This window comes from Anser anser, assembly GCF_964211835.1.
Source record: "Anser anser genome assembly, chromosome: 5".
Classification (NCBI taxonomy): domain Eukaryota; kingdom Metazoa; phylum Chordata; class Aves; order Anseriformes; family Anatidae; genus Anser; species Anser anser.
This window is the reverse complement of record NC_139725.1, coordinates 5405682-5433107: the sequence shown is the minus strand read 5'-3', so window position 1 is coordinate 5433107 and position 27426 is coordinate 5405682. Positions and strand designations below refer to the sequence as shown.

At 37.9% G+C, this 27426-nt stretch overlaps 1 protein-coding gene across 33 annotated transcripts in view; it reads left to right on the top strand.

The window, feature by feature from the left end:
• The window catches only part of SOX6 (SRY-box transcription factor 6), a 482345-nt gene that overhangs the window by 256159 nt on the left and 198760 nt on the right, over positions 1-27426 (top strand). For 26 of the 33 annotated variants that reach the window (XR_014585612.1, XR_014585613.1, XR_014585614.1 and 23 more), the window contains one exon: positions 23534-23657. Coding sequence is in view for 29 of the 33 variants with exons in the window: in XM_083840231.1 (XP_083696357.1) it covers positions 23534-23657 (124 nt within the window). In the remaining 4 variants the exon portion in view is untranslated. The remainder of the gene's footprint in view (positions 1-23533; positions 23658-27426) is intronic. The other 7 variants (XM_083840229.1, XM_083840228.1, XM_083840237.1 and 4 more) reach the window with 1 other exon arrangement.

Here is a 27426-nt window from a genome sequence, read left to right as displayed (position 1 = left end):
ACTTTGAAAGTCACATATTTAATCAAAGATCTCAGTCTTACATTGAAGGAAATGAAATCTCTATGCAGTGGAGATGTCATGAGGAGATCAACTGTTAATGATCTTTCTTTTAAAAATAGTTCTATTACATTATGCATAATTTATTGCTTGAATTTATGAAATAGCCACAACTAACTTATAAAATCAAAGCCAAATTGCAGCAGTTCAGTTCTACCAGATACCCTGGTTACCCTGGGTGGTATATCTGCGCATCTTGTCATATTCTTAATGCTTTCATACACACACACACCGCATAAACTCTGCCCAGCTGTACTATATCAGGCCGAGCTTTTATCGGGGATAAATGGTGACATTATAAACCATGAGAAAGAGAGGCTCATGTGGTTTCTACATGTCACCAGAAAACCAAGATTAAAAATACAGCTTAAGAGTGTGCGTAGTTCTGGTGTTGCTGGTTATTTGTAACAAGTGGGCACCAGTGAAAGGACGCAGTCATGAAAAGCAAAGGTTTGAGATTGTTGTTCAATACACTTAAAGTGCTGAGCAATCAGATAGGAAATATGGGAGATAGAGTCCAGTCCACTGCTAAAATTAGCAATTGAATTCCTTTTAAAACACATAATCCTTTTGTTTAAAGACTTAGGAAAAAGCCAGCCGTGTTTTCCAAGATTATTTTTTTTTTTCTTGAAATAACTGATATTGACCACAATTAATTGCAATGCACCGATAGAGCTGAACTGAGAGTTTTAGGCTATTGGAATAGTATTGTAGTATAGTCAATCCTGTTCAATGTGTTGGAGGTTTTGTCATGGTATGAATGACCTTAGACTCTTCAGTCATGATTGCTTCTGGAAAGCAAGGGATGTCCCTCTCCCTGAAGACCTCCCCCAAAATCTTTCTAGATAAGGCTAAAAAGAAGGGTTATAGAAAGGGAGTTTTATTTGTCCCATTTTACAGGCAAGAAACTCAGACACTTAAGTGACTTGCTCAGAGTCTCGCAGGATGCCTGGGTGGAGCTGGGAATTGAATACAGATAACCTGAGTCTGAGTGCTTGGCTCAGAAGACCACTTCTTTTAAAATGTTTCAGAATGTGGCTTTATTCATCTGTGAAGTAGGGTCTGAATGACGCAGAAGATGTGAGATGGGGAAAATGCTGGGTACATAATATATCTTCAGTGTACCTCAATGGTATTTTATAGGGGAATATAAACTTGTTGGTTGCTGTTTCAGGCATAGGTTAGTATCACTTATAGAGTGTCTCAGTACACTGAGCATACATTGGAAAACACTAAAGAAAGGGAGTTTTTAGATTGCTAATGATTTCCTTTTAAGGAACATGTGACTAAGGGCTGAGAGAATTTGCTGCTGAAACTGCTTACTACAAGCCTTTGAAAATTCCCTGTCTAGTTATTCACATAGGAAATATCTGGTTGCAGGCATACTTGGCTGTGCAAGCTTCCATGAGTACCCCATATTTATAAAGCCTGTTCATTCAGGCCTTTGAATGGGAGCAGTTGACAGAAAGAGAGTCATTTTTGTGAATTCCTTTAAAGTATATAGTGAACTTGCCTTTTGACTTTTGGGTTTGATGTTTCATTGTGATTCATACAAAGTACAAAAGCCATATGCTAGAGATAGATAAACACACAGATGAAATATCGCCAGTTCATTTAACGTTTTAGTAGCACTGGTTCTTTTTTTTTTCTTCTCACTAGTGATAGTATTTTTTTACCGTGTTACCTACCTTTAAATTTTCCAGTTCGTAAGCCGTCACTTCAGTATACTTCATGAAAAACTGTACTCCTTAAGGCTGTATTCTCAGAGGCTTTTGGAAAGTGGCCTGGAAAAATTGTTTACGTGCCTATTTGCACTAGCAAAATCCCAAATTGTGTCTGTTAGTGAGTGTGTTTAACCCTTCAGTTCTTTTGTATATTTTCTGTAGTGCTTGAGAAGTATTTTATCACTACTACTCTTTTAACCAGCCACTAAGAATAATACTGATGATACTGAATTGTTGTTGGAATTATTTTAATTTCACCCTTCGCAAGGTTATTTTCCAAGCTTTAAACTCAACTAGAATGTATCTAAAGGCCTGTAAACTGATTTTCATGTAGGCTGTTATGATTTCTTACTTTGGATCAGCTAGCTGTTGCTTCACTTCGAGTAATTCAACATAAAAATAAAAAAATGGTTGTACAAATCCTTGCAAGATGAAATCACCAAGTTTCACAGAGCTCTGCAATTTAATTATCTTTTTTTTCCCACACATGAAACAGTTGAAAATAAATTTCATGTGAGATCTGCTATTATGTATTTTTCAGAAAGATATATGTTCAACTTGCCACAGACATTCACAGCAATTATTGCTTTCTAAATATTATTAAAATATCCTGAGCATCTCAGTGACATTTTAAAGGCCTGATACTTCTCAGATTGGCCCGGTTTTACTCCACGAACTTTGAGGGCACAACTTATGGCAGGAGAAATTTATTCCAGCCATTTATTTTCAGGTGAAGGTGAAATCATTTAGACATCTAATCCCAAAGTGCACCTGCAAATGAGGTACCAAATTGTCTAGCTTAAATAATTTGTGCCTCCACTTTATTGCACCTACAGCATATGGATCCTAACAGTTTGTTCGTTGTTAAGTCATCAGAATAAAAATACTGGTTTTATTAAATTTAGTGAGAAAAGACAGCTATATAGATGTGCACACAATTTGCAATACAGATTCCAAAGAAGTGAGGAGATTAAGATATCGTGTGCTTTTGACATTTGCGTTGGCAATTTTGAATATAACAAAAATTTGGAAATTTGCATATAAGCTAGTTATGCCCATATATGTAGGCAACTGAGAGCTTGCATTTAGAGAAAATCATATGCAAGAAATTGCCAAGATAAATCCTAAAAAATTGCATAAATAGTTCTCATTTTTTACGACATTTTTTCTGCCTGTCTTCTTGCAGAATATTAGATGCCTTCAGAAATTGTTGTACTAACTCTAAAGTCTAAAGTGCAAGGAAAACTGTACTGGTCTTGAGCATTTCAGTTTAATTGTTACCTGTATAGCTCAGAGCTTGAGAACCAGAAGCATTTAGTATAAATGGAGAGGGGGAAAAATTGCATGAAGAGAAAAGTCTAGCACCAGAAAAGTGACAGAAACATGAGCAGCTAATTGCTGTAGGCTCCATACATCTTGGAATGACCTAAGGGGATATCAACAAATCACTTTCCACTGGGGTATAGTAACAGCAATGGCATAACAGTGAAATCACTGGCAAAAACTTGGAAAATTTTTTTAAAGTATTGGCATTAGCATGTTCATGAGCAATTCTTTTTCCATGTTAATGGTTATTAGTGTGTGTGCTTGTATTTAACATCTGCAAAACCTCCCTTTCTACTTCTCTCCCCCCAAAACAACTTGTAATGGTAACTGGACCTTTTGTTCTGTGTCTGATTCCCTTATGGACATGTGGTCCTGAATAATTTCTTGAATACTGACACCAAAAGTGTTAGTTATTTGGCACTAGTTTTTGTGCCTTTCCCTTCCCCCTCTCGAAACTGAAGAAAGCAGACAGGAAAAAAAAAAAAAAAAGAGAGAGAGAGATTTTGGTTTTTAAACAGTAAGATATTAAATGTATTTCTTGATCACATGTTCCTGATTGGTTATTACTAAAAATTAGAAATGTTCAGAGTTTAAATCAATTACTCTGATCATTTTGCAGCCACTGGTGAAAGACAGCATGTAAAAGAATTTGGAAATATCCCTACTAAGGGCCATTCTTTTCTGTTTTTGCAGAACTCTCCAAACCCATAAGCTAAACCAATTTTTGAATGTGATGACAGATAGTTTCCCAAAAATTCTATTTGGCCAATACTAGATGTTTAGTGGTAGATTTGACATTATTCCCATGTTTTGTTTTCTCATGGGCAGTCCTGAACCTCAAATACATCATCAGGATCTTTGCTAGGTAGCTTAGTTTAAAAAGCAGATTTCTTCATGTTTTAACTATAATGCAGCTCAAAGCACATTAGGCGTACATTGTGAGGTGATCCGTATTGCTTTGGGAAAGCAATGCTCTCATCCCCTCCTCCCCTTAGGTACCCACACATTTTGCCAACAGTTGTTGCCATTGTAATTGATGAGAATTTAAACCTTTTCTAGATCAAACTGTTTGTTTGTTTGTTTCAACTTTGTTCTGCCATTTTTGAACACTGCTAGCAGTTGTGGCATGATTTGTGGACTACTATGGGTGGATTTTGTTGCAGTTGTCAATCTCAAAATACTTATTTCCAGTGTATCTCCAGCATCATATCTGAACTTGTTTGCAGTGAACTTGGGCAACAACAGAATTTTATAACATGGTTCTAAAACATTCCTTGCATAAAAACCCCTTTGCTTTGCAAGGAAACTGTGGCTGACAGAGTAGTAGCACAGTTGTGTTTTCAGTCTTTCTTTAAAAACATTATTCTTCCTTTCTCCTAAATCCATATATATTTGTGTAGAGCTTCCACATCTGTATCAAAAAGTGTTTTTGTTTGTTTTGTTTTGTTCTTCAAGGGGTCTAAATAAAGGAAAAAAATCTACAAAAATTCATTAACTCAGTAATCTTAACTACAAGACTGAGTTGCTATAGCTCCAAATGTTTAATGTATTTGAAAAGAAAGAATACATAAGAGAAGAAGACTACAGGATATACATTAAGACAGACCATGTTTAATCAACGTTTGTAGGTGCAAATGGCTTGTGCTATTACAAAGCGCACTCTTGAAATGATCTTTTATTTTTAAACGATCTTGTGCCAACCGCAGGTACAGCCATATTTGTGGTTTCTCCCAGATCCTGAATGATGTTCTGTAGTGGGGTCAAGCGCTCTCGTGACATTTAACCATTGGAAACGAAAGAAAACATTTGTGGTGTGAAACAACAGCACATACTTGACCCTCTAAAACATATCCATTTATAAATGGATAAAAGTGACTATTTAAACTTGTTTTATAAGGGAACCACTATGCCCACCAAAAACCCCTAATTTACTGTTTGAAAAAGCAAATGATGTGTGGGTAAAAGAACATGCATTTTTAAAAAAATGTCTGTGGTGTTCCTTGTGAGGTATTTGATCTTAGTGGTAAAACAACAAAACCGACGGATGTTAGAGGGACATTGCTGCCATCCTATTTTTAATTCACCGTTATGTGTTAAAATAACCATTAATTTCAAGTGAACAATCGCAGCCTTGCTTTCAATAGTTGCTCAGGTATCTCTTTAAAATCAGTTTATAGTTTTGCTTTTTTTGTGTGTGTATAAGGGGTGCAGCCCTACAGATTAGGGAGCTGATGGTGACTCACTCACATTCTTGCTTCCTGTTTGCTGTGGGGAAGAGGATGAATGAATGACAGAAAATGTTCTTTCACCATCTTTTCTCATTTCCTTATGTATATGGTGAGCAGCATCAAAAAATTAGTTGTTGGGGTCAGCCAGGACTCTCCGTTCTGCCCTCTGTATAGTTGCAGGCTCGTGGGAGCTGGTGCAAGGTCGCGATTTGAGAGTGCTACAACAAAAAGGTGTGTTCCCACCCATCCTCGTTTCCCCATTCAAGAAAAGGCAGGCAATGACACTCAACCCCTTTGTTTAATTATTTTTTTCCTTCTTAATACCCTTTGGCTTCAAGCAAAATTATAGCGTATAAATGGCTTATAAATATCCATAAGCATCAGAATGCACTTGCCTGTATGGAGCTCTCCAAAGGTTATAAAATATGAGAACTTGATTGGACCTCAAGCAAAACAAATCAGCGGTAAAACCTGCTTTTGAGGCATGAGAGATTTTCAGAATGTATTTTTAAACAATCTGGGTGTAATCAGATTAGTTGAAAACAACTTCAGTAAAGATAGCTTTCGTGAACCATCTACAAGCATTTTGTCAAAGCAAACTGAACTATGACTAATTTTGTGAGTGGTATGAATTATTAGGTGATGAATTTTAAAAGTAGTGTCCAGATGTAAATAGTGAAAGCATCCAAGATATTACTCAGCAGCTGCAAGAGCTATAGGAAAAGCTGACATGACAAATTTAGTCATTTCTTAATCACTTTCGTTAGGCAGTATTGTCAGTTCCAAGAGGCAAATTTTCATCTTGATTTACGCCTGTAATAGAAATGGCTGAAAACTAAAATGTTCTCAGAACTATTTACTTACAAAACACCTTTTAGGTCATTTTGGAAGCTTCCTATGACCTAGCAGTAATGTTTTTTACGCATTGGGAATTCAAAAAACTACACTTTTGGACAGCTTATATCAACGAAGCATTTTTTTCCACCAAAAAAGTGACCTTAACACATGAGCAAGTGGTTAAAACTGGCTTAAATATATTATTTACAGCTATATCAAAATTTATTAATTAGTTACTCTTGGTTTAAATAAAATTGATTGTTAAAGCAGAATGTAGAAGATGGTATGAATTCTATTCTGCAGTAGCTTTCAGATAAAAGAAGCAGTGACCCAACTCATTAGCCCTTTGATTTAATATATTGACACTTGGATACGAATAATTCCGTTTAGTGGCTTTTGCTTCCCAGGGATCAATTTAATTAGTTATAAAATGTGACTTCATGTCAGGAGCCAGAAGAAATGCTGACGTTAAATAAAGTCATACGCAATTTAAACAATAAAGCTATCGATGCCCGGTTAAAAGTTAATGATGCACAAAAAATGGCTTAATAGAGACAACCTCAGCAATGAAAGTGATGGTAGGCAAATTAAGCTAAGTGGATGAATGAGAAATGGTGATGTTGTTGGATTGTTAAAACAAATTCGTGGATGGTCTGATGGTTCATTTCATAGTACTATATATTTCTGATTTAAATATACGTTTGAGGGTAACCCTGTGCTTTCATATTAGGCGTGACAAAAAATGGTTGGAAACTCTTCTCCTTCAGGTTGTAGATAAGGACAGACAAGTTACCTGTGCACATTCATCATTGATGTAACCCCATGGGATATCTTGGGATGACCCAGTATTAACCATAATGACCTCCTATTATAATATTGCAAGTACTAATATTTGCACAGTTGGTTGAGACCCCATTCAGGCTCAGTGTCTTGTTATGCTTCGTGCTGTTTATGTACTGAACAAATAAGAAGGGAAAGTTTGTGCCTTGAAGAAGGGTTGAAGCTAATGTTAAGGTACCATATCCTTTCAAAATCCATTTAATGCTGTAGATGCACCTACTTAGATTATCTCAGCAGAGTCAGAAGGCTTAATGAAGAAAATAAGAACCCATGAAAACGTTGGAGGTACAACTCATCCTTCCTTTTCCCATGTTGTTGCTTTATACGAATATATATAACATACGGATGGACCAGAGCCCTTCAAAAATTTTGTTTCCATTGCTTTCACATTTCCTGGTCTGCCTTGAGCATGGCACAATAAAATCCATGCTAGATGACTTAATCAAATAGTAACCTGCAAATCCATTTTCAGATTTTGGGCCAAATTCATAGGAATAATTCTGGTCTTCTTATGAGTAACACACACATGGATCTTTAGGGTAACGGTGGGTTGCTTCTATTTCAGTAAAACAGTTCTCGGATTTGGTGGTGAATTGTTATGACCACGTTATTTAAAGATGTATAGACACTCAGCTGAATGTACTGAGTAGATGCTAGGTCAAAAGAAAATACAGAGAAATGTGATTTGTTAGCTTAAAAAATGTACGTTGATCAAATGGTCTCTGGCACAGAAACAAAGATTAAAAAAATCACATGAAAAGCTTTTTACTTGCTTGCAATTTATCCAGATGAGCCGGTAGTTAGTCCACCTGTGAGAAAAAAATCTGGTATCAAATGAACCGATGTGCATCTAAGACATGTTGCATTTTCTTTTGTGTTAATCCTTTCTGGGGCAGAGGGATTCCGATTAGGAAGACTAATTGTGAAAAGGGACAGTAGTAAATCAAGCAGATAATTTTTAGCAATTGTACACAATCGGGCTCGTCTGCAGACTCCTAGAAAGCTTGCAGCCTAGCAGCAGGCAGCAGTTAATACCTGCTAAAAACATTAACAGTGGCTTGCTGAAGGACAGAGGGGATATGCCTTAGAATAAAACCTCTGTGTGTCAGAGGGATTTTCAGACTGTACAAGAGTTATGTTTTTTTTACTAATGTTAGGCAAACTGTTTTGTCTTTGCATTGACTTTACATTGGCCGCAGCCTACACAGAGGGAACTGCTGGAAAAAAGGGGGGCATTAATACTTTTTACTGTGTGCGGGCCAGCCAGTAGTTAGAGAGGGGGCCCATGTTTTCTTAGGGCTCAGATGGCAAAGCTAAGTATTCAGCCTACGGCAGGAAAAAAGTGCCTTTTTTGTTTTCTGGCTGGAGAGTCCAAGCATTCCCAAAGGAACACAATGAATGGCCCATTTTGTCTGACACTGTTTTGTAGACATAGAATTCTTGTTTTTTCATAATTATTCTTGCCCGTCACTGGGTGTGCACATGACATTTGAGCGTGTTTTAAAGTCTTAACACACTCATGTGCCTGCAATAAAGTTACTCGTAACAATCCAGGCTTTCTGCAGACAACAGAGCAGGGTCTGTTGTTTTCACAAGTCACAGCAGCTGGGAGGCAATTGTGAAGACAACAGCTTAATCTAGCTGGAAAATACAGGAAGAAGAGAATATACACTCAATTTCCTTCCATATTATTGCAAACAATGCAGAGGGCTTTTTTTTTTTTTTCTTTGCTTTGCTCTGGGTGGTCTGGCTAAAAATGTGAGTGGCATAAAATGCACTAGTAAATGTACTTTGAATTTTCAACTTGTTGCATTTCTGTATTCATGCTGATGTGCCTAAATCTGTTAAAGGGTGAGAATATTAATCTACACGAGCACTTTAAAAACTGTGCAATTACAGCCTCATTTTAACATCGTGAATATGTGTTTACACTGGTGTGGGTTTACAGCATGTGTTGCAGTTGCTTCTGAGTTACACTGATATAAATGACACTGGAATCAGGAACTTGGAGAAAAAACTGATTGCTGAAAACTGCTATTTGAAACAGCCTTTGTTAAAAGATAAAGCTGTGCAGTCTTAGATGTTTTAAAGTTGTATTTTAGCTTCTGTGTAAAAGGACAAGGGCACTCAGTAATTTGTTTCTTTATTACTTGCTTCTGAATCTGTAGATTAATCATATTTGTAAATGCTTCATTTATTTCAGAAGCACATTTACAAACAAAGCATGCAGTAAATTAACATGCAAACCCACTTAAAAAGCATCATAAGTAGGCAGTGATCAGATAGGTTTTACGCTAGCTATATTTTCTGGTGAAGTTTCATGAAATATTAGGGAGCGGATTTTTTTTTCTTGATGTAAGGGATGAAAAGTGAAGAGGAACGTGCAGTTGTTATGTCAACAGTAGAAAGAGTAAAATGCAATTTAACATGGGTTTGATTGGAGAGGTGGGGGCAGTATTAGCAGCCACCATTCGATGTGGTTTCAATGAGGGTAGGTGTTCCCTTTAAAGAAAAAGCAATATTTATCCAATTGCAGTAAAGGTACCTTCCTTTACTGCTCTTGGGAATGCTACATACAGCAGATTTCCAGTAACCATGGCAGACAACTCAGATGGGAAGGATTTTTATTATGCATAACACAGAGGTTATAGCAGTGACTGGTAACAGCAAAAGCCAGTCAGTGAGTATGGAAAATGAATGAGTGATTTGAACACAGTCCAGACTTCCAGGAGAGAGAATCAAGATCACGTTGGTGTGTACTGAAAAATACAATATGAATGCTGAAATGACTTAGATATACACTCTGCTGTTGGTAAGAGAGCTGCAAATAGTACAGCACCACATGCACCAGCCAACTCTGGGGCAGTGGTATCAGGGATGCATGTACTGTCAGAAATGCAGTGGGTGTTATTCTATTAAGCCACAAAACAATGCAGATAGTAACATCACATAGACATTGGAAGTGTTTGAAGTATGGTTATGAACTTCAGGATCTAGGCATTAAATCATTTAAGCCTGCTAGTGACCTAACAGTAGTCAAAGCCTCTCCTCTCTGTTTCCTTAAAATGCACTACCACGGTTCGCCTCTCCATTTCCCTTAAAACGTAATAGCAACGCTGTCCCAAATAAACTTACACGTCAGTTGGTCTGTGCATCTTGCACAGATCGGGTTCTCAACCCATTCACCCTCATGACTCAGAAACTCTGTATTGAAATCTTATTTTCTTATATTGTCTTTTGACACAATTTTGGAATTAGACTGACTTCTGGGGGTGGGGGGAGAAGCCCTAAAAATTCTTTTGAAAAAGGCATCAAAACTGAAATGGAAAATTATGTTCTGAAAACTCTGATCTACCTCAACAGAAAATGGAGACAAAAGCATGTGCTAACAAAGCAGGAAGTGTGAGGAAGATTGTTGTTAACTATGACGACCCTTACATGTACTTGGAAGGCTTTAGAAAAGCATGATTTTAATTTGTTGCAGCTGCATATCTTAAAAAAATAGATGTTTGTGGGTGTCCGTATTTCCTTGATACAATGCTACTTTTCTGTCTATGCTTTTCTTGTATTTGTGACAGTGACAGTTTGAAAGCCAAGGGAGCCAAATGCACTTTATTATGATCTTGTGACAGAAGACTATTGGTAGATTTGGGGCAGGACTTCTTTGGTATCAGTGTCCTAGGATGGAGAATTTACTGCCAGATAGCTACCTTCTATATGCAGAAAATACTCTCCAAAAGAGATGAAGTGAGAGTGAATGTTAGGAGTTCTGCAAGGAGTGAAAAGATTAAGTGAGGGAGGGGGGAAAAAAAATAAAAAAATTGATAAATAAGAATCAGAAGGAAATTCAGCAACAATAGATGTGAGTGATAGAGTGATTTCCAAATAAGTTTTTCTGTTACTCAAGTTGTCTACTGCTATGGTTAGCACAGCTGGCTTACTGACTTCTTCACTCAGCACAGAAATGTTACACATACCATGCTCAAAGTAGCTCCTTACAGAGACGGAGGTGGTCTTCCCAGAGTAAGTGTTCCAGAAGCTCAGGTTTTGTGTCTCATGTAGTCAGTGACTCAAGTGGTGACTGTCTGGGAGTGCAGCAGGCAGGTTGTGTAGCTGAATGGGTCTAAGAACACTGAAGTTTCAAGGGAGAGGATTGGAAAACAAGTGGAAAGCATACTTGTCATATAACACACACGTGTATATAATTATTTATTCTGCATATATGAATATGCAGAATATGAATTCTGCATATATCATATATGAATCTGTATATATATTATATGTGTGTGTATATATGAAGAATATACTTTTGTCTATAATATAAAATACTTAAGCATGTGTATGTATGTATATGGAGAGAGGATTTTACTTTCACTTTAAGAAAACATCTAAATAGGAAGTTTCTGCTTGTTGGGATGTGAGGCTTTATGATGGCATGTTACTACACACTAACTTCCATAATGAATGCTGTTAGTACATACTTTTGTTTGAAGAATAATTTCCTCCTAACGAGTAAGCAAAGTTCCACAAAGTATCTCCGATGTACTTAAACACTGTTCACGTGTAGAAGTACTAACATGCTCCAAAGACATGTGTTGAATTAACAGGCAGTTGTTTCCTATATAGTTGAACTCTAAAACAGGACTTCAGAATGGAGCACAGTAGCTTACAAGTAAACACGGATGTAAGATTTGGAACAGAGCTATCGAAAGAAGTTTTTTGTCTTCTCTGATTTTGGTAGTCTGTTTGGATAGGCATTTTTGCTGAGTTCCTTCTCTTTTTTTTCATATTACCTAATCAAGTGACACAAATTATGGTAGTGGTAACTTCCTGGATCTGGCTGTCTCTGGGGCATGCCATCATGGCTCAGTTCTGTAAGAGGTTGCGTTAGACTCTTGATTGTACCATCAGGTCAGCCCTTATCCTTACTGTTATGTTTTTCTTCTTTCCTTTCTGCATGTCTCTTTCATTCCTGTTCCAATATATGTGAAAAGTATCAGCACTAACTAGTTCCTACTTCAGGAAAAAAAATATAGCACTTCAGCTGCTCCTGCAAATTCTTTCACCCTCTGAGCAGTGATTAATATACAGGTTTAAGAAGAATTTTTAAACAAAACCTGGAAAAAAAAAAGGAAAAGAGCAAGTATGCTGGCTAATGGTGTACCCTGAGGTGAGCAAAATGCATTTTATTAACAAGCCAAGCATAGCAAAAAAGCTATTCTACAGTGAAATTAATAATTACCAAAAAGATTTGCTAGCATTATTGTTGTATCCTTTATGAGAATATGGGTAACATATTTAAAAAACATGGGAAGTGTGAATCAAAGCCCAAAGATTCAAACCGGTCTCAAATTTTTAATGTGAATTCTATTCGTGTGCCCCTGGTGCATAGACTGCAATACAGTCTGTGGATAACAACTGTCTTCAGAGTTGTGCCACTTAACCTGAAAATTGTATCTGTTCCTCTGACAGTATGGATTTCTAATTTTCTTTACAATCCTGCTTTAACAAAGCTTTAAGGTAGAAGGGCATCTTCGTGCCACATGTAGTAGGTGCCTGGCTGTAATACATAATTTCATCCCCAAATATTTTCCAAAGGCAAGGTTTGTTTATTAACTAAACCCCATGCTGAGATTCAATCAATCTAATACAGGCAGAGTTTGAAGTTGAACATTCAAACGTATGCCCATATATCTTGGGCATATATCTTACATAATGATGTTGGCCCCAGACATCTTTCTGGGTTTGTTTATGTCTGTTATGGATTCCCCTCATTATCCATGCTGTTTGAGGGATTCCCTATGGATTCAGCCAGTTTATTGCATACTTTTTTAATTTTATGCCAAACTGAATGTTCTGAGTGGCAGTTCGTATGGTAGCTCTGTACAGCTTCCTCTCAAATCCAGAGATGAATGTTGTGATTAGGGTTAAATAAAATAATAAGGAAACCAGTGTGCTGCAAAAGGGTACGTAGGAGAATGCCCCAGGAGAGACGAGAGGGCTACAGAAGTAACGTGAATGACAAAACCATTCAGATGTCGACTACTTTTCTGATTTCTATTCCTTTTAATTATAATTAACGATTAGAGCAACAATTCTGTGTTTTACAAGATCTTCCTTATTGAACATCTATAGCAATAACACTGGTAAAACTCATTTACTAAATTTCATCAGAGTGAAGGGATGGTTTAATATGCCAGTTGCTAAGCTCATCTGTGCGTGCACACAACTCCCAGTAAAATTAATTGGAGTTGCATATGCAGATCACCGGAGAACAGAGCCTTAAATACAGCAAGCAAGGACTGGCGTGGGCCACGCTCTGCTCTCAGAAGTGGGTCCTGCTCCACCGAGGTAGGGGGAGTTTTTGAGGCTCTCCTTGAGAGATGAGTGTTGCCCTTATTGTATTCGGCGGCTAGTACACATTTCACTCGTGTCGGAGAGTTTACTGGGAGTAATGTATAGCCTGCAGAAACTAGAGCTAAGAGACGGGCTTTTTTATGAAGCCTTTGCATTATGAAAAAGGTTGTTTTCAATCTGAAAATGAGGATTTATAAACACTTAATTCATCAGTTCCCCATGCCTTTCATTTGAAATAAACAGCCGGCAATATTATTTTAAAATAAGGCAGAAGGTGTAACGAAAATGAAGTAATGTTTTGAGAAATATGTGATTGATGATTAAAAAACAGAGAGAGAAGGGGGGTGGGGGGGGTCAGTCCAGCATTCATTAGTCAGGCAAAACTTCTATTTGAGCGTGCATTAAGTCAGGAGGACCAGACAGCGTGTCTGGAAAATTATTCTTTCCTTGAGAGTAGTCTCTCAGAAATATTCCCTTGTTTCTTAAACTGAAGGCATCCTTTGACTATTTTATTTTTTATCTATTGATGCTAGAGAAAACAAAAGAAACTTTAAAACCTGGAAACATAAACATCATTGAACCACCCACTTAAAAAAAGGGGGGGGGGGGAGGGAAAAAAAAAAAAAGAAATCACAGTGGATGTTTTCCAGGAGAGAACATGCTATGCTGTGTGAAGGGGGCTAGTGTAACAAGAAGTCATCTATTCTTGATTTCTTTAGACAGCTAGAGCTTTGTGCCTTGTCTAGTTTCTACATTTTAAGAGCTTGTTCTGTGTAGCAGAAATAATACAATAAATGGGTTTAACCACATTTGTCTCAGCTAGACAGTCTGCTTTGTCAAAGATTGCTGGTACAACATAAACAAATTATGTGTTTGTAGTGCTTTTCAATGAAAGCCTATCTAACAGAGCGGAGATTGTGTTTCGGCAGCTGTAGATTTAATCTCCTACCTGTCAGTTAAAACAGGCATTTCCTGAGCAGATAAGGCCTGGCTGTGGAGGGGGGACAGCCACAGCTGGACAAAGGGCCATTGTTGCCGCCCGATAATGCTATGTAGATTTGCCTGTGCGTTTCATCACACAAACTCCGGGCACGCCGCAGTTGTGGAGTAGCCGGCTCTTCACCGCGGGTTCAGCAGGCAGAAAGTGAACCGCAGCCCAGCCTTGTGCTCCTGCTTCCCACCGACCGCCGTCAGCAGCTGAGGAAAACAGCCCCAACCAAGAGAGCAGAGTCACTGTAGCGGGAACTTGATCGTAGGATTCGTGGCAGCGATCAATTTGCAAGCCAAAAGCTGGCTTTAAATAACGTTGGAGTTCTGACAGATCGGGGAAAGCCAGAGAATTGGAAGACTGGCATTCCTTCTTGAATATCAGGGTAGTCTGCAGACAGGCAGCACAGCAGTGTGGATTTAGCTTTGAAGGGAAGCTGTTGCTGGAATTTTAACACCCAAACTTGGATAGGAAACGCCTAATGCCCACTTTAAAAAGCAGTTTCCCGGTTTTCTGCCTTATTTTACCTTTTTAATGATTTTGTTCTTTCAAAATGTTTTTGTGGATGAATCATAAATGCTGTAGAAACTTGAGGAGCCAATATAACTGGCTTGAGCCAGACACAGTTGGCGTAGGAAGGAAGCAGGCTGTGTGTATGTCGCTAGGGTTTGAGAAGCTCTCTCTTGCTTACTCCCAAATCTGCAATAATTACTGTACACCTAGCAGTGGCAATCACCTCAGTCACACTGTGCAAACACGCCAGTTTCTTGGAGCTGTTTCTGAGTAAAGATGGTCAGATTGTGTCAAAATCTGAGGAATCCTAGGAAGAGATGGAACAAATTAATTTTTGCATGCAATCAGTATTCTGATTTGACTTTGATCTCTAGACACAGGAGTTTTCTGCCTTAAACCAGTCCGCCATGTAATTGCCTGTGATAACCCTTTGTGTTTCTATCTAGACACTCCATAAACATTCTGTGATTTCGGGAGGTTATCTAGGTTACTATTCTGCATGAAGTCTTCTTCAGAAACAAGCGGAAACAAGAATATTTTCACTAGATGTGAATATCTCCTTTGACATGGCCTCTTGGATATTATCAATTTAGGGTTGAGGAAAAATAGCAACACTGGCTATTTGGAGGGAAACAATAAGGGAGAATAAATTCACAAAGGAATAAATACCTGAAGAGATCAGCCACAGGACTGGGTGGGGTGGGAAAGGCGTCTCCTCTTCGCAGCTGTGACTCACCTCCATTTTTGTATCCTGCCAGCACAAAAGCATTCAGCAAAACCCAGTGCTGCTGGCATGTACCTGCTCCAAAGCTGCCTCATTCTGAATTTTCAGCAGAGCATGTCCCTCATTAGCCATAGCTTTGCACTTTGGGTGGCTCTTTATACAGCTGAGCAAGAAGGTGTAGAGGTTACAAGCAGCAGATTATAGTGGAATTGTTTTATATCCATTCTGCATTGTCACTTCTGTGATGGAAAAAGAAATCAGGGACATTTTGAGTCAGTGTCCTCCTGTGTACACTGCAGACATGATACGGTCTTTGAGCTTGAATTAATTAATATTTGTAAAGAATTCAATAGCTGTATTTGCTTTGCAATGTAGTCACAATACAATGTAGTTACAAACCTTGGAATGTTGGTGAGAACAGAAAACTTTAAAAGCAATGTGCTGATCAAGCTGAAATTCTTCCCAATAATGAAGTAAATGACAGAATACCTATTAGCATCAGTGGCTCCTGGATTTATCATAATTGAAAAAAACAATCTCTTCTTTTGTTATACCTTTTTTTTCTTTTTTCTTTTAATCTATATAAGGCAAAAGATGTTTTGATCAGAGGCACTGAAAGATGTTTCTGTTTTCCTTCCCACTTCTGCTGGAGCTATTTTTAAAGTGAAAGACAGTCCTTCCTTTAGCAGTCATCAGTGTTGATTTGATGATTTGTTGTGCTGTACATTGCAAGCCCTAACTAGGGAATTAGTTTCATGTTAATAACTAGTGATGGCTACTATTCAAAAAAAGAACTCTTGTGAAAGGTTGTGGGGGAAAACTCTGCTTGAAAGCACCAATATGAAATGCAAATTTTAAAGCATCCCCTGCTCTAGTTTTTTCCGTCAACAGAAAATTTCAATGTACTCCAAAAATCTTGCATGTTTTGATATCACCGTAAAAACATAAGCTAATAGGGAATTTCTGACATAATTTATGTTTAGATTTGAGCTCAGGTAATGGAGCTTCTGTATATAAAATATCAACAAGTATCATTAGGCTGCAATATTTTTCATATTTTGGCAAGAATAAGATGAGGTGCAAATAATAAACATACATCTTCACTAGTCTTTGGAAATATCTGAAATAATTGACTTGCTCAGTCTTCTGTGATGGCTTGGTGACCACTAACCGTGACAATTTGCATAATAGTCAACTCTTCACTTCTGTAGAGATAACTGTTTGTATCTGATTAAAATTAGGGCTATTTTAGTTCTCTTGACTTTTTCAGAAGTTGCAGAAATAGAGATTTGCTGTTATGCTTTAACCAAACAAATGCACACATGGGGATAACAATATGCTGAGTTTATGCAGATTTTACAACACAAATCTGAATAAAATACCCACTAATAGACCCTTAAGGAGTAATAAACACACATGAATTTTCCTTAGTTGCACTTTAAAGTGATTTTAACATACTACTAGACCTTAACAATAATATTTAATTGACAAGATTATGCATTTGTATGGATTGAAAAGGTGGTAGATCTCTAATTCCAAATGAACTATAAATTCACTTTTGCATAACATGTTTTATTTATTTCTGTACAGCAGAGATGTTCTCCATCCCTCCTAGTGAGAGTTTCTTAAAATACAGACAATTTAAATAGATTTAATTACCATTTATCATACTCTTAACTTCATGAGATCATCTTTAGTTGAATTCTCTATTTCCAGGTAGTCAAGAAGCTCGATAAAAACAGGGAAATATAATGAGAAGCTAATAGAAATGTAACAAGATCTAGTGTTTTAAACTATTCTGTTTTCTGTGTGGTTGCTAGTATTTTTCTGTTGCTCTCTTCTTTATTTCTTAAGTAGGTGGAATTTATGTTTAGTTCATTTAAAGTTTCAAAGTAGTGAGGAAGAAGTAATAAAAACTAAGGATGCTCTGTTTCGCTCTATGATCATGGCTGCAATTTTCACATTAATATTGTGGCCACTGCAGTGGACTTAAATCTCCAAATCGTGCTGAACCATTGGACAAATGGAAAAAGGATAGGGAGGAAGAAAGAACATGGCAGTTAGAATCCATTTACAAATGCTGCAGTGGGCTACATATTTTTCATACTGCTTCCCATATGAAATGTTCTCACTTTGCAAGTCTATGGTATCTTTTTTACAGTTTATTTGCCAGCACTCCCCCTGGGATCTCATTGGCAGACATTTTCTTTGTGGCTCATGTACTTTCACTGAGAGGAAATATTTTTCAATTAGACTGTAGATAATTAGATGGCAGATAAATTAGAACATAATATACCTCCCTGTATAGATACAGCTCTAGTGATTCTATATTGCTAGCAGGAGCAGAAAGTAGCCGGTGTATAATTTTCAATGTGGGAGCTCTGTCAACGCCATTTTCGGTGTGTTAGCTGTGATGCAGTGCCTGCATGGTCACTTTTGGTCTGCCGGAGCCCGTCTTCCTTAGATGCTTGCTCCTTCTTTTGCAGCCACAGATGATTCCCTGGGATTATTTGTGCTAGACAGGATTTCTCACTTGAGCGTTTGGAACCACTCTCACATATTATTTTAACATTAGAGAATGTTAGGCATTGATGGTGCATTAATTCAAAGCCTTGATAGTTCATCAGTTACATTTCTGAGCTCAGAACAATAGGCCCAGCCACCACAGGCACACAAAGTAGCCAAAGCCTTTACAACTGGTCAGTTAACCCAGCCTGACAGTCACTTGGCTTTGCCAGAATGGCACAAATGAAACAGCCAGACCATTCAATTTTAACCAGAGAGACCTTTTCATTTTTTCAGTACAGTTCTTCTGCAGTCTGCTAAATAGATCATTTTGGGGGATCAAAAAAGGGCTCAGTCACAGCATGATTTCATTAGAATATTGTCAGAGATGGAGAGGAGATTTGGGCATAAACTGCAAAAGATCTTAGTGCGTTACTGCTTTTTAGCATTAAGTGGTCCCACGGACTATCATGGACATACGCGAGTTCTGCCAGGAAATGCCCCTACTTCTTTGTGCAGCATAGTGCTTGCTTTCTTGCTCTGTTGCCAAAATGATCTAATCAAAATAAAATCAATTTAAAAAACCTTTTTTTTTTTAATTTATTTTTTCTCTGACAAAGAACAAGTAAAAAGCACTTGTTTTAAATAAAATTCCAATGGTGGCATACAAACAATAGTGTCATATATCATATTCAGACTATTTAAAATGCAGAAGAGGTAAATACATATAATATGCAAAATATTTTAAAACTTGTATTAGTATTGTGGGCACAAACACTGCTTTCAGTACCAGTAAGATTTTTAAAATAAATAAACCTACAATGTAACATATTGACCTATCAGATATAACCATTATTTTCCATCATATAAACACATATTTTGAGCATTCTGGAAATACACATTTTTACTTAATACACTGTTGCCTGGCAAACTCCTCTGTTACACTGAAGTGTTTAAAGGAGGCAGCAGAATATTTCAAACGCCTTTTTACTAATGGAAATTAAAAGCTTGATGATTACACAGACAGGATAAAGTTGTAGTCTGGCTGTACCAATTAGTCAAGAAGTTTGAAAATCTTAGATAGAAATTTACGTTTAAACTATGAAAAATTTGAACCCGCCTGTGAATACATTAGGTTCTCACAGAGGCTACAACATCACAGTATTTACTTAGTTTGGCAACAAAAGGTACTATACATTTTAGACTAAATTTTAAAAAAAGCACCTCAGTTCAGCAAGAGTGGTTTCTCAGCTGACGCGTGGTGGTGTAGTCCTTTAGATTCAGTAGAGATCTCAAGATTCTACAAGTTGAGAATTAGGGTCCAGATCTTTTGTTGGTGAGGGAAGTCAGGGATAATGGTTTTAAGTAGTGATGTTGAATTATTCTAGGCAATTAGGGTGTATTTGGCCTATCACTTCAATAGGAAAATCTTTTAGCAATGGATAAAGTATTATAAAATCTGTGCTTACTCTCAGTGCCACCTAGTTCTCCCCTTTACTGAAGCAAACCATGCAAGAGAGGCAACTTGTCAAGCTCAGTCCTGAAAGGCTGACGAGGAATTCAGCCACCCCTGCAGGGTGGGATTTCTTTCTGCTCCTGAGGCCTGGGATCATCGCAGCTACACAGAAATGCGTGAGCTGCCTTTTTGCTTGCACTGCCGCCATCCTTTTCTCTGAGTGCCTTTCCTTCTCTAGCCACAGTGTTAGTTGTTTTAGAGGCAGTTTTTGTTTTTTAAAGACAGAACCCTTCCCGTTCCTTAGTCACACCAGACGTGCCGTGTTCCCTGTCCAGAAGAGGCAGATCATTTTCATTCAGGGCATTACAGAGGCATGCCATATCACACTGGCTTCCATTTTCCATGCACAACACTAAACATCGGTGACTTTCTAACGAGGAGGATTGTCCAGCTGGCTTTGGAGATCCGCATTGACAACACTGCAGATTTGCCCAGTTTGTCAAATGGGCCACTAACTTGTATTATTTCAGGGAGAATCAAATTGGAAGTTGCTTCTTGAACTAATCAGGGCTGATTTGCTCTAAAGTTGCTTCCTGACTTAGATCTCAGGCAAGGAAGTGCTGTAATCAGTTCCCAAGGGCTGTCAGAGTTGTGATGGGATATTAAAGGAATGGTACACTACCTTTTAGAGTTCCCTAATCTTGGTGGCTTCTCATGTTTAGCACAGTTAAACCTGAGCTTCTTGCATACAAAGAGAAGTTAATCTTATGAAGTATCTTTATCTAAGAGAGAGTTTTATTTGAGGCTGCAGAACTGAATTTTGGAAGGAATAACCTCAGTATTCCTTCAGGGTTTGTTACAGTTCAGTTAAAGATATAGATGGGCAGAATTGTTCAAAACCAAACATTTATTACCCATCACAAAAAATATATAAATAATCTTCATGAAAGAGAAAATGAGTCCCCCTGAGTGTCACTGTTTGCATATTAGCCCATAGTACAGGCTCTGCCAAGTTACTCTCTGACTGACTGCTGCAGATGCTCTTTCTCAAGTATTCTGAGTGAGATCTTTAGTGCAAGTCTTCAGGGACAAACAATAGCACCTGTTCCTCACAAGATAGCAGCCCAGTTAGTCCATTCATGTATCTTTAATGAAGCTCTGGGGCAGATGGCAAAAAATGGCATCATCAACAACTTAGCACAGAGGAGACAAAAGGGGAAAGCGCCGATCCAACAATACACTATTTTTATGAATGTGAGGAGACAGAGTCGAAGTGTTTCTCGGGCATCTGCTACCGTCTTGGTTTTCAGAAAGACCTGAGGAACAACTCAGCAATTAAAATTTCTGGGCATGTAGCCGATTTTATGAAGTCCGCCAATCAATCCCTCCTCCCAGCTTCTCCCCCCTCAGTAAAATCAAAATAGAAGAAGAAAAAAATAATAAAGAATAGGGAAAAAATGTAAAAAAAAAAAAAAAAAAAAGTGTCACTGGTATTCATTCTTTATCTTTAACAATACACTTATAAGTGATGCTTATATATTCACTTGCCTTTTAATGCTTACTTGTGCTTCTTGTGCTTTTCGTTTGACCTGTGCTGAAAATTGACATCTATGTATAAAATAATTTAGGCTGAAACCAGCATTGACCCAGGAATAGTATTTCATATGTGCCAGTGGGAAGACCAGTGGGAGGGAAGGGCTGCCATTCAGTGTGGGCTTTTTTCAGTCTGTATAGCTCTGCGAAGTGTAAGCTAAAACTTGCACTCTAAGTATAAGCCGCATTTAGTCAGAGGTACATTGATATATATATAGGCTGGGGGCCTGATCCTGCATTCAGAGTAGTGCTTAGAGGAAGGATAGCAGATAGGCAGAACATGCAGTGGTGATTCTCCACACCTACAGAATTCATTTGAGTGTCTTAGTAGGTCTTTTTGGATATGGTGGAGGGGATCCAACTCCACAGGATTTCCCGGGGAAGAGGCCAATGAAATGACCGTTGCAGGATTTGGCCGTACCTGTATGTTTCAGATGACTGTTATGATACTGCGGTGCCAAGTGTTGCTGTGGGTATGTTTGTACCATCGCTCTAACCACAGTATGTGGTCTGATCTCTCCTGTGCCTTGGTGTCTCGTAGCCAACCCCTGGGAAACGCTGGCTGTGTGTGGTGATTGAAACCTTGGGCCCATTTGATTAGACTGCAATTGGAAACTACTGAAAATGATCGTAAAGTGTATTGTTTTGAATTCCTACAGTATCTTGTAGTTGTTTCTTTCAGACAAAGCCTGTGTTTTCATTTGCTGTACTTCCGTAGAGCCAGTGTAAAGTAATACTGTGCAGCAAAACTAGCACCATTTTATCAGAGGTAAATGCCTGTGCTGGGCACATGGGGATCAACTCCAATCTAGCCAAGTTTAACTCATAACCTAAAATGCATAGCCAGGCTTACCTCAGCTAAAATGAAAGAAATAGCTGCTCAAAGCGAGTTTCTTTCACGCCCCAGTGCCATAGCAGTAATTGCACAAAGACCTTTTTATTATAAGTTGATTTTCCTGAGAAATGGATTCAAAAAAATACTGTAAAGTGTTTATTTTTTGCTTGACCTTTATTAACCTACATCTTAGGGCTTTCCCAGGGGAAGAGTTGTTGGTAAATTAGCCCTCATAGACACACACAGTAGCATTTCTGCACTGCATCAATGGTTGTGAAAGTAATGGGGATGTGACAAGAAAATTTGGCACTATTTAAACAATGTCACAGGTCACCATATGGGATTTGACCAAAAAAAGTTTTTTAGGAATTAAAAAGAAAAAAAAAATTGCTTGAAGTGTACTTTAACTTTTTAATAGTATTTAATGCCACCTATTTATGGTAGGATGAGGACAAACTTTTTTTTTCTGTCCCAAAACCAATTTCTTCCTAAGTTTACTAGCTTTGATATATAAACCATTATATGTTTACTTAACTACTAATCAGACAAATCATAGTCAAATGCTTGCATACTTGTGGGGTTCAGGAATGAAGGATAAGAACTCTTTGTGACCCTAGCCACTGTCTCTGAAACACATGTAGCATAAATTAAGGTACTAGGAAATTAGAATGTGGATTTAACAGACACATTTCCCATTTTCTATATGTTGAATGCAAATCCTAATACCAAGTGAAGTATTTTCAGCTTTTGCATGTTTGCGCTCTTTGATACGTTTATCAAGGTCAAATTAAATTTGATATAGTAGGATTTATTCTGAAATGCTCTCTGAATACAGCTCCATAATTACCAAGCTGCATGATAGTGCATAAAGCTATAAAAGTACTTAGACAGATGAGCAATTTATAGGTTATAGCGAGGTGTATATGGCAAAGGATGTTAGTTTAATTGGGAGCCAAGATGTTGGAGCCTTAAATCTTAAGAGCTGGGGTGTTGTCTAGGAGACTTTTTAACACTGCGGTGAGATTTTGAAATACCATACCTGACTTGTTGGTAATACATATGAACAATGCAATGTTGTAAGATCTCAGAATTAAAATTACCCTAAGGATACTAAAATTTGAACATCAAAGTAGTTACTGCAGTGTTAGGTTACTTCTAAAATGCTTGTCACCCTGCTGTCTGTGACCAGAAATGAGAAAACTTGTGAAAATTTAATAGAAATGCATCTTCTTTTTTATAAAAAAAACACTGGTATATTAGAAAGGTTTTGTACCTTTTTACCTTGTTCCAGGACAGGGAATATTAATTAAAAAAAAAAACAACTGGCAAGAAGTAGGAAAATGTGCAGTTCACCGAGGCTGCTACACCTTTGACACTGAGGGAAAACAATGTTAGTGAGGGCTTTGATGTGATAATGTGAAATTGGCAGGGATTACATTAAGGAGAAGGTTCCGTGGGACTTTGTGAACACAAGAACATTATCAGTACTGGAGAAATACCTGTCAAGACAAATTTGTGCTATTTCTGATCAGAGACTCTCTTCTGTTTAGCAGGTTCAGGGTCATATGCCTCCGCTCATGATCCCAATTTTTCCACACGACCAGCGGACACTGGCAGCGGCTGCTGCAGCCCAGCAAGGATTCCTCTTCCCCCCTGGAATAACTTACAAGCCAGGTAAGCTGACAGGGATGCAAAGCTATTTAACATTTAAAGATATTAACTGTAGCTTCTTATGTGATCTGTCTCATGTAGATGATGCTACACAGCTGGGGTAGCTGGTTGGAAATAGTGTGAAGTCTTGCAACTGCTTAAAAGCACTTCTGGTTTGATGGAGTTGAATGGAATATTGGTTATTGAAACATTGTCACATTATTTTACTTTTATTTCCCACAAAATCATTTGCTTCAAATATTGGCCTGCTCATCTACTAATTTGCATCTGGTCTGCCCTGTGCCATTATACAAAAGCTACGTATCTGTAATTAATTGTGTTATCTTCAGTATACTTGTCTTGTGCCAAAATTCTTACTCTTAATTAGTGATAAAAGTCAGAGCAAGGATAATTTAATTATCAGGCTTCAAATGGGCAACTTTTTGTTTGATTTCAATCTGAATAATAAAAGGTTTCAGTAGTTCAATCCCAGTCATCATTCAGGCTTGTAACAGGTCACATAACCTTGCAGTGAAATATGTTTTGAGATGATTTAGCAAATGTTATGATTTCTTTCTTTTTTCCTCAGAGTTTACAGGACTCCTGGGGAATTCAATTAGGGATATAATGGTTTGAAGCTACTTTCAGAGTCTCCTTGTAAACAGGGCTTTAAATGTTTAAAGACACGTTGCCAAAGGAATTCAATGTAGGAAGATAGTTAAGTAAATAAAAGTCAACCTTATTTTCATTTGTACATTCTTTGTAAGTGACCTCAATCCAGAAGCAGCCACCTTATTTTGCTCATTAATGGTATTCCCTGTCAAACTGCCTTTAGCATATTAACCTGATAACTAATAACTACAAAACATAAATACCAGTTTCTTTTTTTTTGACATTAAATATGAAATGTACAAAGTAAAGCATTGATCCTGCTCCCCCTGATGTTAGTGGTGTTTGTGCAGTTGACTGCAGCAGGAGCAGGGTCATATCCAAAGTAAAGCCTCATAATAGATGATATAAACAGTGAACTAATTAAAAGGCAGGTTGAACCTAAAATCTCTTCTAGCAAGTTTACTTAATGTTGGATGAAGTGAGGCCAAGCAGGATTTCAGCAAGCCTTTCTGTTTGTCCAACTCCCTCCTGCGTCTTTAGTCTTGAGACATTCCTCTTCAAACACCAAGTATTTTTAAAACAGAGAATCTTTTAATTATCTTATTTTCAGTTTTAGAACCCCCAAAGTTCTTTTTCAATTTGACAAACGGACACTGTATGCAGGAACCAGATAATGGAGCTCTGAAAGGCAGCTGGCTCTAGGAGGCACAGGCTGATGGTTATTCACATATATCACCACCTCACAACTGTTGGGGACCAAAGTGAAGAATATTTTCTCTCCAAAGACATGATAAGAATTGCCGCTTGTGGAAATTGTCTACGATGCCCTTGTTAATACCTTTCGTCTTGGAGATGAGAGAAAGCCTGTGCTTTAGTTTCCTTGCTTCTCCCATTTCAGTTGGAGATGCTTTCTGAATAGGGACTATTAAGCTGTTGGTTGTACATCTCCCTGGAAGGTGATACGTGAAATCACATCACGTTGCTTTTGGCTCTGAAGGTTACCTAGTATGATAATGACTCAGGAGGAAGAATACTAGCATGATTTTTTGCACAAGAACAAATTTTTGCAGTTATCACAAGGTGTTCCTTACAGTACCTATCCTAACACTTTATCAAGCTTATATTGCTTTAACTGTGATCCTGTCGACCTCATAGCAGAAGGTGATAAAGCTTTAGGCCAACTTTTTACTTGCTGGATTGAAGAAAAAGCAATATATAACAAATTTTAAAAGATTGAAATACAGGCAGAAGTCAAGACCTAGCATCTCAGAACAGAGCTAATGGGAACACAGCTAAGAAGCTTGCTAGTGTGTTAGTGGTTTTATCCAGCTGATGCTAGTAAAGGCCAGAAGTCGCAATGATCCGACTATACTCAGTGGCTGGCAAGAAATGAGAATATTTACTGTATTTATTAAATTGTACAGCATGTGTGGCAGAGGTAGCTAGGCAGGTTAGTAGTTTCTGGTGGAGAGAGATCCTGATAAAAAAAAAAAATGTAACTACAGTTGCTATTGATTAATTCCTATTTTTGGCACTCGCAGCACAGTAGTTAAGGAATTAATGAAACTGGAGATTAAGTTACACTCTTTCATAGAGAGGGTTCTTCAAAGTCATTTCTGAGGAATATTTATGAACTTGACTGCTACTACCTGTACTCTTCTACCTTTGTGAGAAATGAAAGTTTCACCTCTAGAACTGTCAGTTTAGAACTCACTCATACTTCTGAGGAAAGATGGGAGATGCATTAACCCTTTCGAGACTCAGAGTTTTCTTTTTGTTTGCCTGCTTGGTTTCTATTTCATTTTACTCTAGTTTGATGTAGGCAAGACTGAGTTTTGACAGTGCCAGTTTTCCTTGACATTCAGAAAATACAGTGAGAGGGTTTTCAATAATAGGAGCTGTGGAAACTGGGGTCTTTTGAAACTCTGTGCCACTTAGGAAATGTCAAATGATTGTGCGCACAGAGCCATTTACTCGCTTAGCCTGCAAAATGGGCTAAATACAAGCCATTTCTGATTTGGAAGCAGCGTGTTGGTGTTAGTGTGCCAGGGCAGCCAGGATAAGAAGTCTTGGTGCATGGGTGGGGTTGTGATTATCACAATTACTGAGGGCATAACTGTAGATATATGCTCATGGGCCAAGTGGGAACCAAGTACATGGCTGTTTAGTTCAATGTCAAGAAGGCAGCTTGAGTACCGTTGCAAATCTGCATTTAAACTCTTCCTTGAAGTAAGAAAATGGTATTCCTGTAACTAACAGTGGTGGGTTATGCCCTCAATAGAAAGATCTCTAGAAGAGAAAGAGAATTTAGCAGGCTCTGAGGCCATTCCAGAACATGCCTTAGTGGTTCCTGAACTCCTGGGCTCTAAAATGTGTTATGAATAGAAAACTTATGGAATTGCTGTTATGATTTGCTATTTTGCTGATATGATAGCTATAATTTGTATCTGACAGAACAGTTTCCTACTGCCTAGCAGGATCTATAACATCAGGTGGCAGTAGCCCTCTTCCTCCATGTTTTGGAGCTCTAGGAAGTAAAAGAGGGCAAAGTTAGCAAGAGCTGATGACAAGTAATAATTACATTAGAAAAAAGAATCCCCAAAGTCCCATGCTTCCTTATGTATCTCAAAGTCATGTAATATAATTTTCCGGCATGGTAAGTACTAATTGAGAAATCAGAGCTGCATAGACCACCTAATTAATTTTTTATACATATTTCAGTATTTATACTGTATACTGGATTAATTAAAACTTTAGGATGCTCTGCATCTCAAATGACTGTTGTGACTATTGACCTGCAGAAGCTTGACGAGCTTCGTAGAGTACCTGGTTGTGGGGATTGCCCCTTATTCCAGTGGGAAGCTGAGAGTGGCAGCTGTTAGGAAGCTAATACTTGCCCCAAGATGCCACACAGATAATATGATTATTTTGAATTCCAAGTACAGCAAAGCAGCTACTCTGGCTTTATGACTGTGACCACTGTATTTACTACTTGGAACTGGTGGGTAACATAAGCATTGTTATACTTTCTCTCACAGTGCAAATTTCCCTTCACTTAACTAAGCACGTGAATCCAGGAAAAGTCAGTGGGCTTGGAGTATCCTTGAATATGATGAGTGTTTCCCCATTAGTACCCTGGGTCAAGAGGCAGTGAGTGGAATGAGGAGGAAAACAGCTCCTG